This window comes from Onychomys torridus, chromosome 10, assembly GCF_903995425.1.
Source record: "Onychomys torridus chromosome 10, mOncTor1.1, whole genome shotgun sequence".
NCBI classification, from domain to species: Eukaryota; Metazoa; Chordata; class Mammalia; order Rodentia; family Cricetidae; genus Onychomys; species Onychomys torridus.
In genome coordinates, this window is record NC_050452.1 from 1386620 (window position 1) to 1401463 (window position 14844).

Here is a 14844-nt window from a genome sequence, read left to right on the forward strand (position 1 = left end):
TTAACCTACTTTCACCAGCCCTTCAACAAAATTTCCTAGTTTTTGAGGTTAGGTAGCTAAGATGCCTGCAGCTAAGCCTGACAACCAAGCTCAAACCCTCTCCTGTCCCACATGATGGAAGGAGATGATTGATTCCCACAATTTGCCTTCTGACCTACATACATGCACCATAGCAGGCATTTGCATGTATTCATAAACATTATTAATTTTAAAAAAGCCTTTCTAATTTCTAGTTCTCTAGGGTTGCACTGAGCTTGTTATTGTTTATACTGCTGCATATTGGAGTGGGCTGGACAGCCCAGCACAGCTGACCAGTAAGACAAGACCAAGGGGTCCTACCTTTGGAATTTATGGCTGAAAACAAAAGTGCCTTCTGTATTCAGCATTTGGGGGCCTGGAGTTGGATATTCACTATGAAAGGAGAGAGGAGTGCACATAGTCACTTTTCAAACTTACCAAACAAAGCATTAGGCTAGGTGGGCTTTTGGATGGATACCATGTGTTTATTACGTCTCCTGGAGCTTGCACTTCCACGGAGAAGGCAAATATTAAATCACAAATGTCATGCTTTTGTGCTGAAAAGGCAAGTGAAGGGTGCCAGAAGCCCCTGAAGAGGTGTCAGTTTAGACCTGTTCAGGTCAAGTCTGTGTATTGTGTAGGAGTTAGAGGTGGGATTTCTGTTCCGAGCCATTGAAACCCTGAGGTGAGAAAGACTTAGGCTCATTCCGAGAACAGAAGAAAGACCTGGGTGGCTTATTTAGAGGCATCCTCACTGTGGGAAGAGAGAAGCCAAAGATGCTGGCAGATGTCCTTTAATGTGAGAAACAGTGGCCAAATTCCTTTAGGGGACTACTAGAGAAGCAGGTCCATCAGACACTGCCTCCAATAAAATTTGCCTTTTGTGCCTTCCTTCTCCAAGAACAGGGATTTTGTGTGTACTGGAATCACCTGGAGGCTGTTAAAAGACTGCTTTGGCTCACCCTCACAGGGTTTGATTTGATTTGACAAGTTGGACCAAAAATTCGTGTTTCTAACAAGTTTCCAGGTTACTGATATGCAGTCACATTTGAAGGACCAATGTGTCAGGACTTTGGGAAACGGGGTGGGGAGGAAGAATGGGGGAGGGGTGGAAGTGGGATGGAGGAGTGGTGGGGTGGTGGTAGAAGATATCCCACCCTATGAATTTTAGGCTTTGTAGCCCAGAGCCGAGTTTGGGTTTCAATGTTGGGGCTGAACTAGTGTTCGGGAAGACAGCCGGGGGGGGGGGGGGTCTGTGGGATGAGGAAGCAGATGAATGTGGTTCCTCTCCACTTGCAGGTGTCAACAGGAGCCTATAAGCGCCAGGTGCATGAGGTTCCCCTGGGGAAGCAGGTAACTGAAGCCATGGTCATTGAGAAGATCACCTGGGCTTCTTGGACAAGGTGACTGAAGAGAATTCTACTTGAGGAAGGGGTCCTACCTCTGTCTCTGGTTTTGTGATGGCCATGATAGGAAGAGCTGAGATGAAACTGTCTTTTCTTGGGGCTGGGGGTGACCATGAAAGCTGATGGACACTAGCTTAGGATATGGCTTTATCTGATCAGTGCTTTGCCATCAATTCTTCTAATCATTCATACCAACCCCAAGCTCCATTCAGAAAGTTCAAATGTTCTGACCAAGCCCAGTAACAATGAAGCTTCCAGTAACATGGAGAAAGAAGGCACAAGGGAAGGGTGTTGGGGACTAGAACTGTTGTTGAGCAAAGAAACAATGCCTGCTCTATTCAGGACAAGGGACAATAGTCCAGTCAGGAGTCCTGCCCTTGCCAGCATCCACATATTCAGTAGGACTATAAAGAAGAAAAGGAAAATCAAAGATGGGGATACACTTTTCTTTCTGGAGTGTAGGAGATGGGGACTGAGAAGGAAGAGTGAAAGGTGGTGAAAATGCCCAGGGCTGGGGATGGCTGTCCTGACAGCCATGGCTGCCACATGACCAAATCATGTAGCATTCCTTCTTACCCTAGGAGGGGACAATGACCCTAGGGAATTCTGTCACATCTTCCTAACACCTTTCCCTCTTGGAACAGTGTTCTAGGAGATGAAGTCATTGGAATCTGGCCACGAAATGCAGACAAGGCTGATGTCAACTGTGCATGTGTGACCCATGCCGGCCTGAACATTGTCACAGGAGATGATTTTGGGCTAGTGAAGCTCTTTGACTTTCCATGCACAGAAAAATTCGTGAGTCTTCCTGAGTAGCCCCTGTAGTCTAAAGAATCTGCACATATTGATGGCCATCAGAATTATGATGAATCCAGCCCTGTGGAGATTTGGCTGGTGTTTTGTTTTGGTTTTGGTTTTTCGAGACAGGGTTTCTCTATAGCTTTGGAGCCTATCCTGGACTAGCTCTGTAGACCAGGCTGGCCTCGAACTCACAGAGATCCACCTGCCTCTGCCTCCTAGTGCTGGGATTACAGGCGTGCACCACCACTGCCCGGTCTTGGCTGGTGTTTTAATGTCCCTCTGGAGATACAGCCCTAGAAACTAGATAGATGGTAGGTGGACAAAAAGGCCATGAAGAATGAGGCAGCGAAATCAGCGAAAGGCTGGGTGGCAGATATACCCTGGAAGTGTTGTGGTTTCAGTTAGAATTTCTTGAGCCTGGGTATCAAGAGCACAATCTGTAGCCCTAAGAGGAAGGGACACTGTACTCTTCCCATCAACTCCGTGTCCAGACAGAGCTGCAGGGGTTCCTGGGAGCAATGAACCTGGTGGATCTGTAACTTGACAAGTTATTAGAAATAACAGGCACTCCATTTGTTTTTCCTCACAGGCCAAGCATAAACGTTACTTTGGCCACTCAGCTCATGTGACAAACATCCGTTTCTCTTATGATGACAAGTATGTGGTCAGCACTGGAGGAGACGACTGCAGGTAGTATCCCAATTAATCTGATTGGGTCCTCAGGCCTGATTGTCTCAGTCTAGTTCAGGTGTCCTGTGGGTCAGGCTCTGCCAGGGACACAACGGTCTGATGTGGGGCAGTAAAAAGGAAATTCTATGAGTTCCTAAGAAGAACAAGTACTCTTATTATAGGCTGTTGTTGGGGTTCTCAACAAATCTTGACAGACCTATGTCCCCATTAGTACTGTCCCGGGATTGTTGAGCTCAGGTCACGTGATAGCTATTCTGAACACCGCTGGGAGTGAGGGGCCAAAAAGGTAAGAAATCTAGAATGGCTAACTATAGTAGAAACAATCACTGAGAATCAATTAAAAAAAAAAATCAACCTTCATCCATGTGTCCTTAAGTCTGTGCTACTATCTTTTAGATGCATCACTATAGCCAACAGACATTTAAAAATATTAGTGACACTAAGAAACAACTGAGGCAAGTGCTGGCCTTCAGTTGACAGAAGAATGGAAGGTGACGAGGTCTAGGGCTAGTCAATAGCACAACTTCAACAAGCTGTTTGGATGGACAGCCAAGGCAGCTTTTGACTTCATGGTGAAGCAGGCAGGTTAGTCTGCAAGAATCGTGGCTAGGAAGCCATTGTTTTGGAAGAAACCCTTCCAACCTGACCCACAGGTCTGTGGCACATGGAGGGACAGGACCAGGTCATTCTATCATAACTCAATTTTGACATATCAAAAGGCTTTATTGCAAATATGGTTTTTGTTTAATAAAAACTCAGGGGGAGGGGATAAAGAAGCAAAACATGGCTGGCAAGATAAAGGTGTTTGCTGCGTAGTCTAATGACCTGAGTTCAATCTCAGTGATCCAGATGGAGAGAATCCACCCCTGAAAACTGTCCTGACTTCCACACTCATGCTGCAGTGCTTACGCATGTGCACACACATGCACTAAATTAAGTTTAAAACATTAAAAATAAATGTTGATATTTTTAGTGGTTTAAGTAAGTTGTAGAAGAGGCACCTGTAAGAACGCAGTGATGGCCTACAGTTATCTCTAGCTCACTGTGACAGCTATCATAGGTACTTCTAATGCTTGGGATAGTACTGACACCAGTTCCTTTGGACTATTAATATCCATTCAAAACAATACTGGCCAAACAGAACAAGCTGGGATTATAAGACCTAAATGAACTGGCCACCCTAGTGCAGGAAAAACAAGGTGACTTGTTTACTAAACAAGACTTCGAAGTAACTGTAGCTGGAGAGCTTCTCTCCAGGTCCCACCAAGCCCCAGCAGTCCCGAAGCCCATTTATAAAAAACACAGACTCTTATATTACTTATAAACTGTATGGCTGTGGCAGGCTTCTTGTTATCTACTTCTATCTTAAACTAACCCATTTCTATTAATCTATAAGTTGTCACATGGCTCATGGCTTACCTGTACCTTACATCTCGCTTGTCATGGTGGCGGTCTCTCCCCTCCGCCTTCCACTTCCCAGAATTCTCTTCTCTGCTTGTCCCGCCCATACTTCCTGCCTGGCTACTGGCCAATCAGTGTTTTATTTACTAACCAATCAGAGCAACACATTTGACATACAGAACATCCCACAGCAAGTAACCTAAAAACATAAGGTTTGCATACCATATAAAAGGGGCTTCATTTAAATGGCACTGATAAAACCTCTTCAATATCAACAGGACAGATAGGGTGAAATCTGCCAAAGTCCCCAATGACTTCATTCTGCACAAATGCTCAAAGCAGCAAAAGGGGTGAAAGCAGATACATCAGAGAACTCTAAAAAAGAACTGTAAACCAGACATGGTGCTCATACCTGTAATCCTCAGACTACATAGTGAAACCCTGTCCCCAAAACAAATCTGAAACAAACAAACAAACAAACATGGTAACTGGAAGGAGGAGACTACGGTAGGTGGCCAGACCCTAGCTTACAGTTTGAAATCTCGAGCACTTGCCAAGACTGTGTTTGGACACCTGGCAAAATTACAGCACACAAAAATGTCCGGTCTGCTTTCCAGTGTATTTGTGTGGCGATGTCTGTGAACACCAGAACCTCGTGCACTATGCTGCTTCTCCCTGGGCCATGCAGAGGTGCCTCCTCAACACCAACTGCTGTGGGACACACAAGCTCTGGGTGCCAGTGAGGTTGTAGGACTGTCTCACAATTTGGACTTTGCAAGATGGTGATGCCAAGAAGGAAAGTCAAGTCCTACAATATTAAGACTATTTGCCTCTGTTCTGGAGACCAAAACCTACACTTATTAAGTAACTACACTAACAAAGAAATCCTGATAATGTAGCCCACAAAATTTACAGCCTCAGTTACCCTAACCAATATGTAGCTTTTAATTTGCATTAATACTTTTACAAAGGGGTTTTGATATTCTTTTTCTATATATTTCAAGAATGTTCACTGGACATGACAGTGTAAGTTGGAAGCACTTAAGTACAGAAATAGATAGCCTATTTGCCACATCTAACTTTCAAACCAAATGAGCCATGTATAAAAAAGTTTAAAAACTTAATTTTTTTTAAAGTTTCATTTTCAGTTTTATATCCATTAAGTGCCTTGGAAGTTCCCAGTTGTGTGGGCTGCTGCCTCACCTCCCATGTCGTCTCCTGTCTACACATGGTGCTAAAACTTCAAAACTGAGGAGGGCTACGGGATTAGCAGACTCCGTCACTTGTCCTGTGCATATGTCTAGAGTTTCTAAAGGTATCAGTTACCTGCTCAGAGAAAGCGATTATAAGGAAGGTGAGCAGCAGAGGAACTCCAATTCTGTGGGAAGTAGCCTGGATTTTATGTTAGTGCCAAATCCACAATCTAACCTAAATCCTCCCAACAAAACAACTTCTACGAGTGGGGGTCTCCAGTACGTCCAAGTGAGTGAGCTGATTTGTTCTGCTAAAAAAGGCTGCCTTTGGTTTATACCCTTGGGTAGGGCTGGCTTGGCTTCTTTTGTTTCAGATAATCAATGCAGACTAAATCTAGATTTAAAAAAAAAAATCTCTTCAACAAATTCCCAATTTCAAGGAGTACTTAAATTTCTTCAGTCAGTTGTAGGACAGAGTGTGACTTGGACAATATTAACTGAAAGCCCCTCAGTTCCGTTACACAGAAGGCACTCACTGGAAAAGGCTGGTATGGGATGAAATCACTGAGTACACATGCCACAGAGTTCTTCTAGTCTGTGCACTAAAATTCTGGACATTGAGTTACTAGCTATCTGCAGTTGTCATTTTAGAGAAAGAGTGAAATGAAGCATTTTTAGTTAAAGAATAGATTATTAACATTTACCACAGGAAGCGCTTCAACATTCTAAAAAGGATTAGACTACTCATTAAGCTATTTTACATGCCAATTTATTAATGCCTTACATTAATCCACTAGTAGGTTGTTGGGCCCTCAGTAGAGTCCCTATGCAGCGATAATTCTGTTTCCTGTAACTGGTGATGCCGAGTGATGATCGTGTCTGCCTATCTTGCACTACTGACTTTTCGTTCTGATCAGATCTTGCATTTAAATAACCATGTGGATGGACACCAGTTTCATCAGTGATATATGTACAGGTATATTTGAAGAGCAATAGTGTGTGTTATAAAGACTTCTGAAAGTCTCATTTGTAAAGCTTATGTGGTGTGATTTTATGTATATTCATAAATCTTGCACTGTATTGTTAAAATATTGGTGCACGAGTTTATTTTCAGTCAAAGTATAAAAGAATTTAAAACCTTTTGTTATGGGTCAAATAAATTTCACTATGTAAATGTTCTTTGTTCTTTACTGTTTCATGAACCTTTCTAAAAGCATATCATTCACTCTAAATACCCTACCAATGTGTCTTGCTGTACATTCATGAAACCAAAACACTAAACACATGAAGTCTATAATAAGCTTTATTGATATTTTGCTTTTACAATTCACAATGCATTCCAGGTAATTCAGTACAGCTTAAACCACAATGGTGTAAGTCTTCATTTTATGATTTCTTGCATAACAATGTTTAATAACTGCAAATTTGGAAGCATTAATTCAGTCCACAGAATCAGAATCTGTGACAGAATTAACTCTACAGTAAATCTTTGCAATGACGTTATGCTGGAGTTCTGTGTTGTTTTCTTGAAAACAGATGGTGGTAGTGCTCCTAGAAATACATTCTCTTCCTAGTTTATGTGCTTGAGACTACACTATCAAGTACTGTGGGGCAGCTGGAAGGTAAAGGTCTAAGCTTTGTGAAACACTATATATAGATTATGTTTCTATTTACTTATATTGGCAATATAACAGTAAGTTCACAATACACCTAGAACATACCATAAAGAGCGTTTCCATTCCCGCTTTAGTAGTATGATCTTGTCTAAACATTTCATTGAAAAATCTGCATCAATTTACACCAACCAAACACAGTACACCATGAAGTTTTCTTTTTTTTTTTCCCCAGCTTCACCTTCTTGCAACTTCCCAAATACAGCAAGACTACTTGCAATAAAACAATGTATTGCTTTCTCAGCTCACTTTATTCACCAGTGCTTCATACAGGAAAAACAAGTATGATTACAATTTAAATCCATATATAGCAGCTTACAATACTTAAGATGATAAACACAGGAAGTCAAGACAGGTAATTTTTCCTCAAACAGTGCACTGCTAAAAATAAAGAGCTGAAGCTGCACCACCCTGACCCTCCCACCCCCACCATCAAATGAGTGTCCCCTTTAAAGATGAACTCCTACTGTCAGGGGTGTTTTCATTCTGCTTTGCGCTTCAATCCAGGGATTTTTGCTTGGATTCTATAAATAAAGAAAAATATCAATTTCTGTTTTCTGCTTCTTTAAAACATGCTATGTTGTATATTATTTAGAGACTCCTAAAGCTACCAAAATACAAACTATATTTTTCCACCTTTGCCTCACAATGTAGGTCTCAACAATGTTAAAAAAAAAAAGGGGGGGGGGCAAATGTAGAATTAATGCTGGCACTTAGGAGGAACATTCTGTCAGCGCTGCAGTGACTCAGGTGTGCAGGGGAATGCTACCCTCGCCCTTGGTATAGAAGTCCCAGGGTGTACTTACTTGGCGATGGTCTCTTTAACACTCTTATTTGCAAGTCCTAGATAATGATCTATCTGCACCTAAGAAAGAGGATAAATCATTACAAAATTACCACTGCCAAAGACCATCCAACACTACTACATACCAGCAAATTAAAGGCTTAAGACCAGGTTTGGAAACTAGCTCTTTTGTAAGTCCTACATAATAAGGGTGAGCTTTATGTTCTGCAAGTGATCATTAAGAAATTTACCTGATGCCGTTCATAAATAACAGGAATACTGAAGAGTGAAATCAAAGCTGTAAAAGCAAATACACAACTTTAAAAAAAAAAAAAATGACTGGTATTATTCTGGGAGTAAACATCAAACTACCAACCAACAGTAATCAAGACAACTAGGCAGTTCCTAAGGCCTGTGTATGTGCTCACATTCTCCTGCAAGTGTGGAGGACAGGAATGCAGCTGAGGAGCTATGCTTAGCTTCAAATCACATCTCACAAATCTTTTAGAATACATATATCCCATTTAAACTCAAGAGTGTACCATCAGGTAATGTGGGTCTGTCACTGTTAGCTGGAATAGTCTTCAGGAACATAGCGTTTCAATAAAACAGTATCAATTAGTATCAGCTACTTAAAGACCTCACAACCTCAAATTTATATTCTTTCTTCTTTCCATAAGGATAATTTCTACCAAAATGTATCTAAGTGCTTTTCAATCTTTTTGTAGACTTACCTAAAATCAGCAGTGTCAGACCATTGAACAAGGCACCAACATAAGTAAACACCCACATCAACACTGCAAACTGTAAGCAAACAGGAGCCCATGATAAGCAAAATTCAAGTAAACTTCCCCCCCCCCCCCCCCCCCCCCCCCCCCGGCAAATTATCCATCTAAATGCCACTCTAACAGGGCATAGACCTTGAAAACCAAGTCATATACATATTCACTTAGGCTGTTACCAGTCTTAATTCAGAATCCTAATTAGACCAAAATTTGGATTTGAATGGAATACATGCTAAGAGAAGAACTGTTTTCTTCAACACCAGAAAACATGGGACAGGGACACCCTGCTCATCCCTCCAGCTCTAGTCACTGTCTAGCTTTTCAATAGGAAGAACAACAAAGCACTCTGAACATTAACTACTGACTGACATGCTGAAGATGCTTGAGAAAATACAAACTGAGTAATTCAGACACCAAAATAGCAGGCATGTGATAAGCAATGGAGCAAGGAGTGCTAAATTTCAGGTGTTTGAGGACCACGATTAACCTAGGGGGAAGGGGCATCTCAAACTTTTATACTACTATCTAATGTAATTGATGTAAACATTAATTAATGTAATTGATCACCATTCCCTTAACTGCCTTTACTTACCAAACATTAGATGCTGGACCCAACAAACTCATTTATTATCCCTCTTAACTTTATCTATTTATCACCTCAGCACATAGACCCTGAAGCAAAGAAAGGTTACTAAGTTTCCTGGTGTCCAAATACAGAGGTTTCACTGTCTCCTCCAGGGGCCAGAGGTTATAATAAACTAAACTGTACTTTTCTAAATCTGGCTCATTTGAGATTTAAAAAATAAAACAGCAAATGAAATAGTCTGTAAAGGCTTTGCTTCTAAAACAAAATTTCATTTTCATAACTATTTTATACACACACATACACACACACCACCACCACACTTTACTCATGAATGGCTCAACAAGATTGTAGTTTTCTTTCATTTCTAAAACTTGTAATATCATAGAGTTCACTGACATGTTTAAAGCAGTTCTTCAAGCCAGGCACTAAGCTAGTCTAAATTTTATTCAGCATTCATGATCAGCACTTTTGGTAACCACAAGGAAAGGTGGGCACCTTCAGGGACATATTTCTGTATTAATATATTAATAATAATACAGGATACAGGAAAGCACGTATCCTTTCCTCTGTCGTTGGCTTACACTTCATGGTGGGAAATTACACTTCTGGAGCATGCCCAGATATGTTCCCATCCTCTTTAACTCCTGCAGGTAATACATCCCTCGCCACTTGTTTACATCATAAAGAGGAAAATCCCTGCTTTGTTACATTCCCTAACGCAAAACTTTTTGCTGTGTCCCGCAGCTGTTGTGACTGATTTAAGAGACGACAAACATATTACTGTGATACCACCACCTATGGTGAATTTTTAAAAAAAATTTGTGTGTGTGAGGTTTTGCTCATGTATGTCCAAGTGAGGCCTTCTGGTGCCCATGGAGGGTGTCAGATCCCCCTGTAACTGGAGTTAAAGACAGTTGTTAGCTGCCATAAGGGTGCTGGAAATTGAACTTAGGTCCTCTGCAAGTGCCCTTAGCAAGTGAGCCATCTCTCCAGCCCCTATGGTGACTATTTATGTATATGTAACAACAGTATTGATGAAAAGAGTAAAGCTAGTGAGCTCCTCCATTAACTAAAGCTGGAATTAGCAACTTTCCATAGAACCACATAATAAACAGGGTTTATGGGTCCCATAAGGTATCCATCTCATATTGTGTTTTGCTTGCTGTTCTGAACTTTTTAAAAACGGACACCAACACTCTTGGATCCCAGGCAGTGAAAATTTTTTGTCAACTGGTTTCAACAGAAAATGAGTACATGCACTTAAAAACATGAACAGTCTCCCTAACAGTGGCCGAGGGTGAAAGGGAAGTCTGCAGTGTCCTCCCCTTCAAAGCAGGAACAGAACCCCATTGAGAGGACCAGCTTCCCTCCATCCTGCTGGGAGCCCAGTGACCACATTCAGGCAAATTTAAGACAGCAGCTGAGGGCAGGGTAGAGGCAGCCAAGGGTTAGGCCACAGAGAAGGTGGGCATGAGTCCAGGACCCAACCCCTCTAGGTGACATCACCATGGGGGAGTCATAGGTAGAGGATTCAGATTGAGAACAGGAAGCTACTCATCATATGCTTAGTGTCCTCTGAGCTCCAGAAGTTGACAGAAGCCGACAAAGGAAGGCGCAGAAGACAGTAACCCAAGCACACCATGTCAGCTTACACAGGAGGCTGCAGTGCTCAAGATTATGCCTCAGCATCGGTTACACTCACTCAGCCTAGGTTTATAGCTCAGTACTTTGTTGGGCCTCCATGGGTCAGACACATTCTTGGTAGGCATGGCAAACTGAAAACCACATCATGCCTCTTTTACTGCTCGTTCCCTACTTTTGATCTAAAGAATATCTTTTCCCATTTACTCACTCAACAAAAGGAGTGGCATTCAAATTCTCATAAGCACACTTACTACAGATTAAAAGATCTTTTCAATGCCTAAAACCACCATTAATTCTACAAAGAGCAACACTCTAATCTCCAAGTAAGAAAATGTCAGGCACTCATAACTGAAATTAAAGTTTGAAATTCTTCCCATTTTTAGCCACTGTTGCAGAACCTCTGGTAGAACGGTTTGAAGGATGACTCTACTAGCACATCTTTCCCTTATCACAGCTTTAAAACTTCCAGAAACTAAATATAACTTGTGCACTTGAGCAAGTTTACAGTAGAGCCACAGAACTATTCTCATTCATCACTGCATACAAGTCTACAGGAAAAGATGTGAGGATCAAATTACTCAGGGTCCGAGAATCTGAGCTTGCCTTATCCAGCAGGGCTGCATAAGAGGAGAATTTGCCCATGGGCATGGTCACCAGGTGTTTGGAAGGGTCTACACTTGGCTGTGCGGTGTGCTCTGATTTAGGCAAGGGGGAGGTCTTTGGCCCCGCCCCTTGGCATTGTTATAAAAAGCCCTTTTAAGTAAATGGAAAAGGCCACTGGGTATTGACCTAGGTCCTCCCTAAGGTATCCTGTGTCTCTCTTTCTCCTCTTCACTTCACTTTTTTTTTTAACTAAGGATTGAACCCAGGGCCTTGAGCTTGCTAAGCTCTACCACTAAGCTAAATCCCCAACTATCTTTTTATCTAATATTTTTTATCCTTCTCTCCTCCTACTAAGAACCCTAGAAAAGGTGGGAACTAGCCTCTCACAGAAAGAGTCAACATTCCACATCTTAGAAGAAGCTGCTTTAGTGACAGATGCCCTTAACGATGGCAGAAAGCATATAGCAGCCAGCACACATTAAGCTAACAATCCCTAACTTGATCACTATAGTCATTTCATAAGATTGTACTCTAAATATACAAAAAGTACAGTTCAAGATTCCACAACTGTCCAAAAAGTTCAAATGGTACTTGTCTCAAGGACACTCTTAAAGCCAGACAATTCTGACAGACAGAAGCTTAGCATCAAATGTCTTTGATGCCAGGAAAGTAACATACACAAAGCAAGTGATGACTGAGGCAATCAGACAGGTACACATACATGAAAAACATCAATGCACATAAAATAAAAAGGAAACAAAATTTTTTTTTAAAAAGTCAGATGTCATAAGAATTAGCATTGAATAAGGAAAGAAATGTAAGGTAATCATGAAGACATGGAAGGAAAGCATGGGAAATAAAGGCCTTTTAACTCAGGTCTGGCTTGCCTATCAGAGAACTACAGGCATCACTGAGACCCTACATTTTCCTTTCAAAAGATATAAGGATGGCAATATACACTGCTTACCTGGGGCCAAAACGATGTAACTTTCAATTTCTAGCACTCCCTAAACAAACTTACAAAGCCACCATACAACCTAGTTTATAGGAGAAAATTGTGACTTATAACTGTTGTGAACTACATCTCTGCACAGTGTTTAAGGGGAGAGGATGGGGAGATGACCCAGTGATTCAGAGGATAACAGTGCACATGTCAGCCTTGGAAGGCTGTACACACACTGAAAAACAAAAACACAAGGTTGGAGTGTTTTGCTGGCAACCTTTAGAGATATAACTGTCCCTTGAGAAACCAGCACCTGTTCCCTGGTGCTTTATTTCTTCCTTGAGCACATTTTTTTTTTTAAAGATTTAAAAATGTATCTATGTGTGGATATACACTCATGTGCAAACCACATCTGTCTATGTGCCATGTGTGCGCCACAGGTGTACAGGTGCCCACAGAGGCCAAAATAAACAATGGATGGACCCTGTGGAGATGCATGCAGTTCCAGGCAGTTGTGACCCATTCAATATGGGTGCTGGAAGCTATACCCAAGTGCTCTGGAAGAGGAGTACACTTAACTATTAGTCTCCTCTCTGGCCACTTTGCCTTAATTTTAATAAATTCTACTGCATACTGCCTCACATTTTTTCTTCATCCAAGTCACACGTCAAGGTTACACCTGGGTGGAGAGCTCTGAAAAGGAGCTCTGAGCACCTGAGGAGAGCAGGCTTGACTAACAGCAGCAAGACCACAAGAAGCCATGTGTGATGAGAAGTAACAAACACTGGAAAAGGCAAGCCAATGTCTTGTTTGCCTTTCCTCCAGGAGAAAAAGGGAATAAAATTTAAACACATGTTATTAAGAACTCTGCAGAGTTATGATGCTTCGTTTGGGGAAAGAGAGATATATTTAAAGAAAATGGAAGGGCACAGAACAGAATTCCAGATGCTTTGGCAACTTTGACTATTAAAAATTCTTTTAAGGGTTGGGGATTTAGCTCAGTGGTAGAGCGCTTGTCTAGCAAACACAAGGCCCTGGGTTCGGTCCTCAGTTCCAAAAAACAAAACACAAAAAAACTCTTTTAAAACACTGAAAATTACTTATCCTTTCTAAAAATCAATTTAACCCATTTTTTTTGAATGACCTTTCCTATTTCTACATTTTCCTTCTAATTTTTCCAAAAGCCAAAGAAGTACATCAGGAAACTGTTGAGATGTGTGTGCTAACACAGCCTTGTAATGTTCCTCTGGATCAGTTACTCTTGGAATTCAGGACGCCCTGCCCTGGCACAGAGTTAAGAACATATCCTCAAACAATATAGTTACATATCAGGCAACTGCAGCTAGAACCATTTTTTCACTGAAAGTCACAGATCCACTATCACACAAAGTCTAGTCTTTATCACCAAAAGCCATGCTACAGACACCTGTAAGAACCCACTGAAAATGCCCGCTCTTAGTCCCTGTTAAATAACAATTTCTTGGATTTGATGTTTCAAAGGGATTCCCTTGTTTTGGAGACGGTGGTGCAGTCTGGTCAGGTGGTTCTCTGACCTCATCCTTCTCAGTATCCAGAACCCCAGAAGCTTCTGAGCCAGTAACCCAGTGCACACAGCAAACAGCAATAAAATAAAATGAGGTAGTGTGAGAGCCAACACTACATTTTAATTTTTAATTACTGTGCCTAAAAGATCCATGAAACAAAAATGCCTCTGATCTGCAAACCCTTTGCCCAAAGACAAGACAGTCCCTGAACTGCTGGAGGCTGCTGTTTATGGGAGCTAACAAGCTACATGTGTCTACTCCCCTAAACAAGTTTGTTGGATCCATCTGCATGTGCTTGATCCCATGTGAGTGGTAGATATGTGGACAGGAAGTAGTACATTAGGATGTATTGCTCCCAATTGGATCTCATGGGAAATGTGGTGCATATGGGTTCTTCCTTTTTAAGCCCTTGCAAAACATGACTTGGGGTCATTTCCTGGGAACACAGGCATGGACCTGGCCAGAATTTAATTAAAGCTTACTTCAAACTTAGCTTTAAACTGTGGTGGTGGTCTTATTCTCAACTGGTGGGATTAACAATAGAAAGTAAGGACCAACACCAGATTGTCCTTTGACCACTACATGGCAGACGAAGACATGCACACCACACACGCACACATGCACACACATATGCACATGCCTGGCTTATAAGATAGGAACCTCATCAAGCTTCCCTCTAGGGTGCCAAACACCGTATGACATACACCAGCAGGTATGATATACTTTTCTTTTAAATTTGGAGGTAGGCACAAACAGTTATAGCACAACTTTCT

The 14844-nt window shown here is 41.6% G+C and overlaps 2 protein-coding genes across 4 annotated transcripts in view; one reads left to right on the forward strand and one right to left on the reverse strand.

Moving 5' to 3' along the window:
* The window catches only part of Eml6 (EMAP like 6), a 260091-nt gene extending 253404 nt beyond the window's left edge, over positions 1-6687 (forward strand). Inside the window, exons 38-41 of the mRNA XM_036201044.1 lie at positions 1318-1421; positions 2069-2222; positions 2815-2915; positions 4934-6687. Of these exons, the coding sequence (XP_036056937.1) occupies positions 1318-1421; positions 2069-2222; positions 2815-2915; positions 4934-4958 (384 nt within the window). The 3' untranslated portion in view covers positions 4959-6687. The remainder of the gene's footprint in view (positions 1-1317; positions 1422-2068; positions 2223-2814; positions 2916-4933) is intronic.
* A 107-nt stretch (positions 6688-6794) lies between these two features.
* Rtn4 (reticulon 4) overlaps positions 6795-14844 on the reverse strand; it is a 63062-nt gene continuing 55012 nt past the window's right edge. For all 3 annotated transcript variants that reach the window (XM_036200415.1, XM_036200416.1, XM_036200418.1), the window contains 4 exons: positions 8701-8770; positions 8218-8264; positions 7989-8047; positions 6795-7706 (listed from right to left, as the gene is read on the reverse strand). In XM_036200415.1, coding sequence (XP_036056308.1) covers positions 7664-7706; positions 7989-8047; positions 8218-8264; positions 8701-8770 — 219 coding nt within the window. In that variant the 3' untranslated portion in view covers positions 6795-7663. The remainder of the gene's footprint in view (positions 7707-7988; positions 8048-8217; positions 8265-8700; positions 8771-14844) is intronic.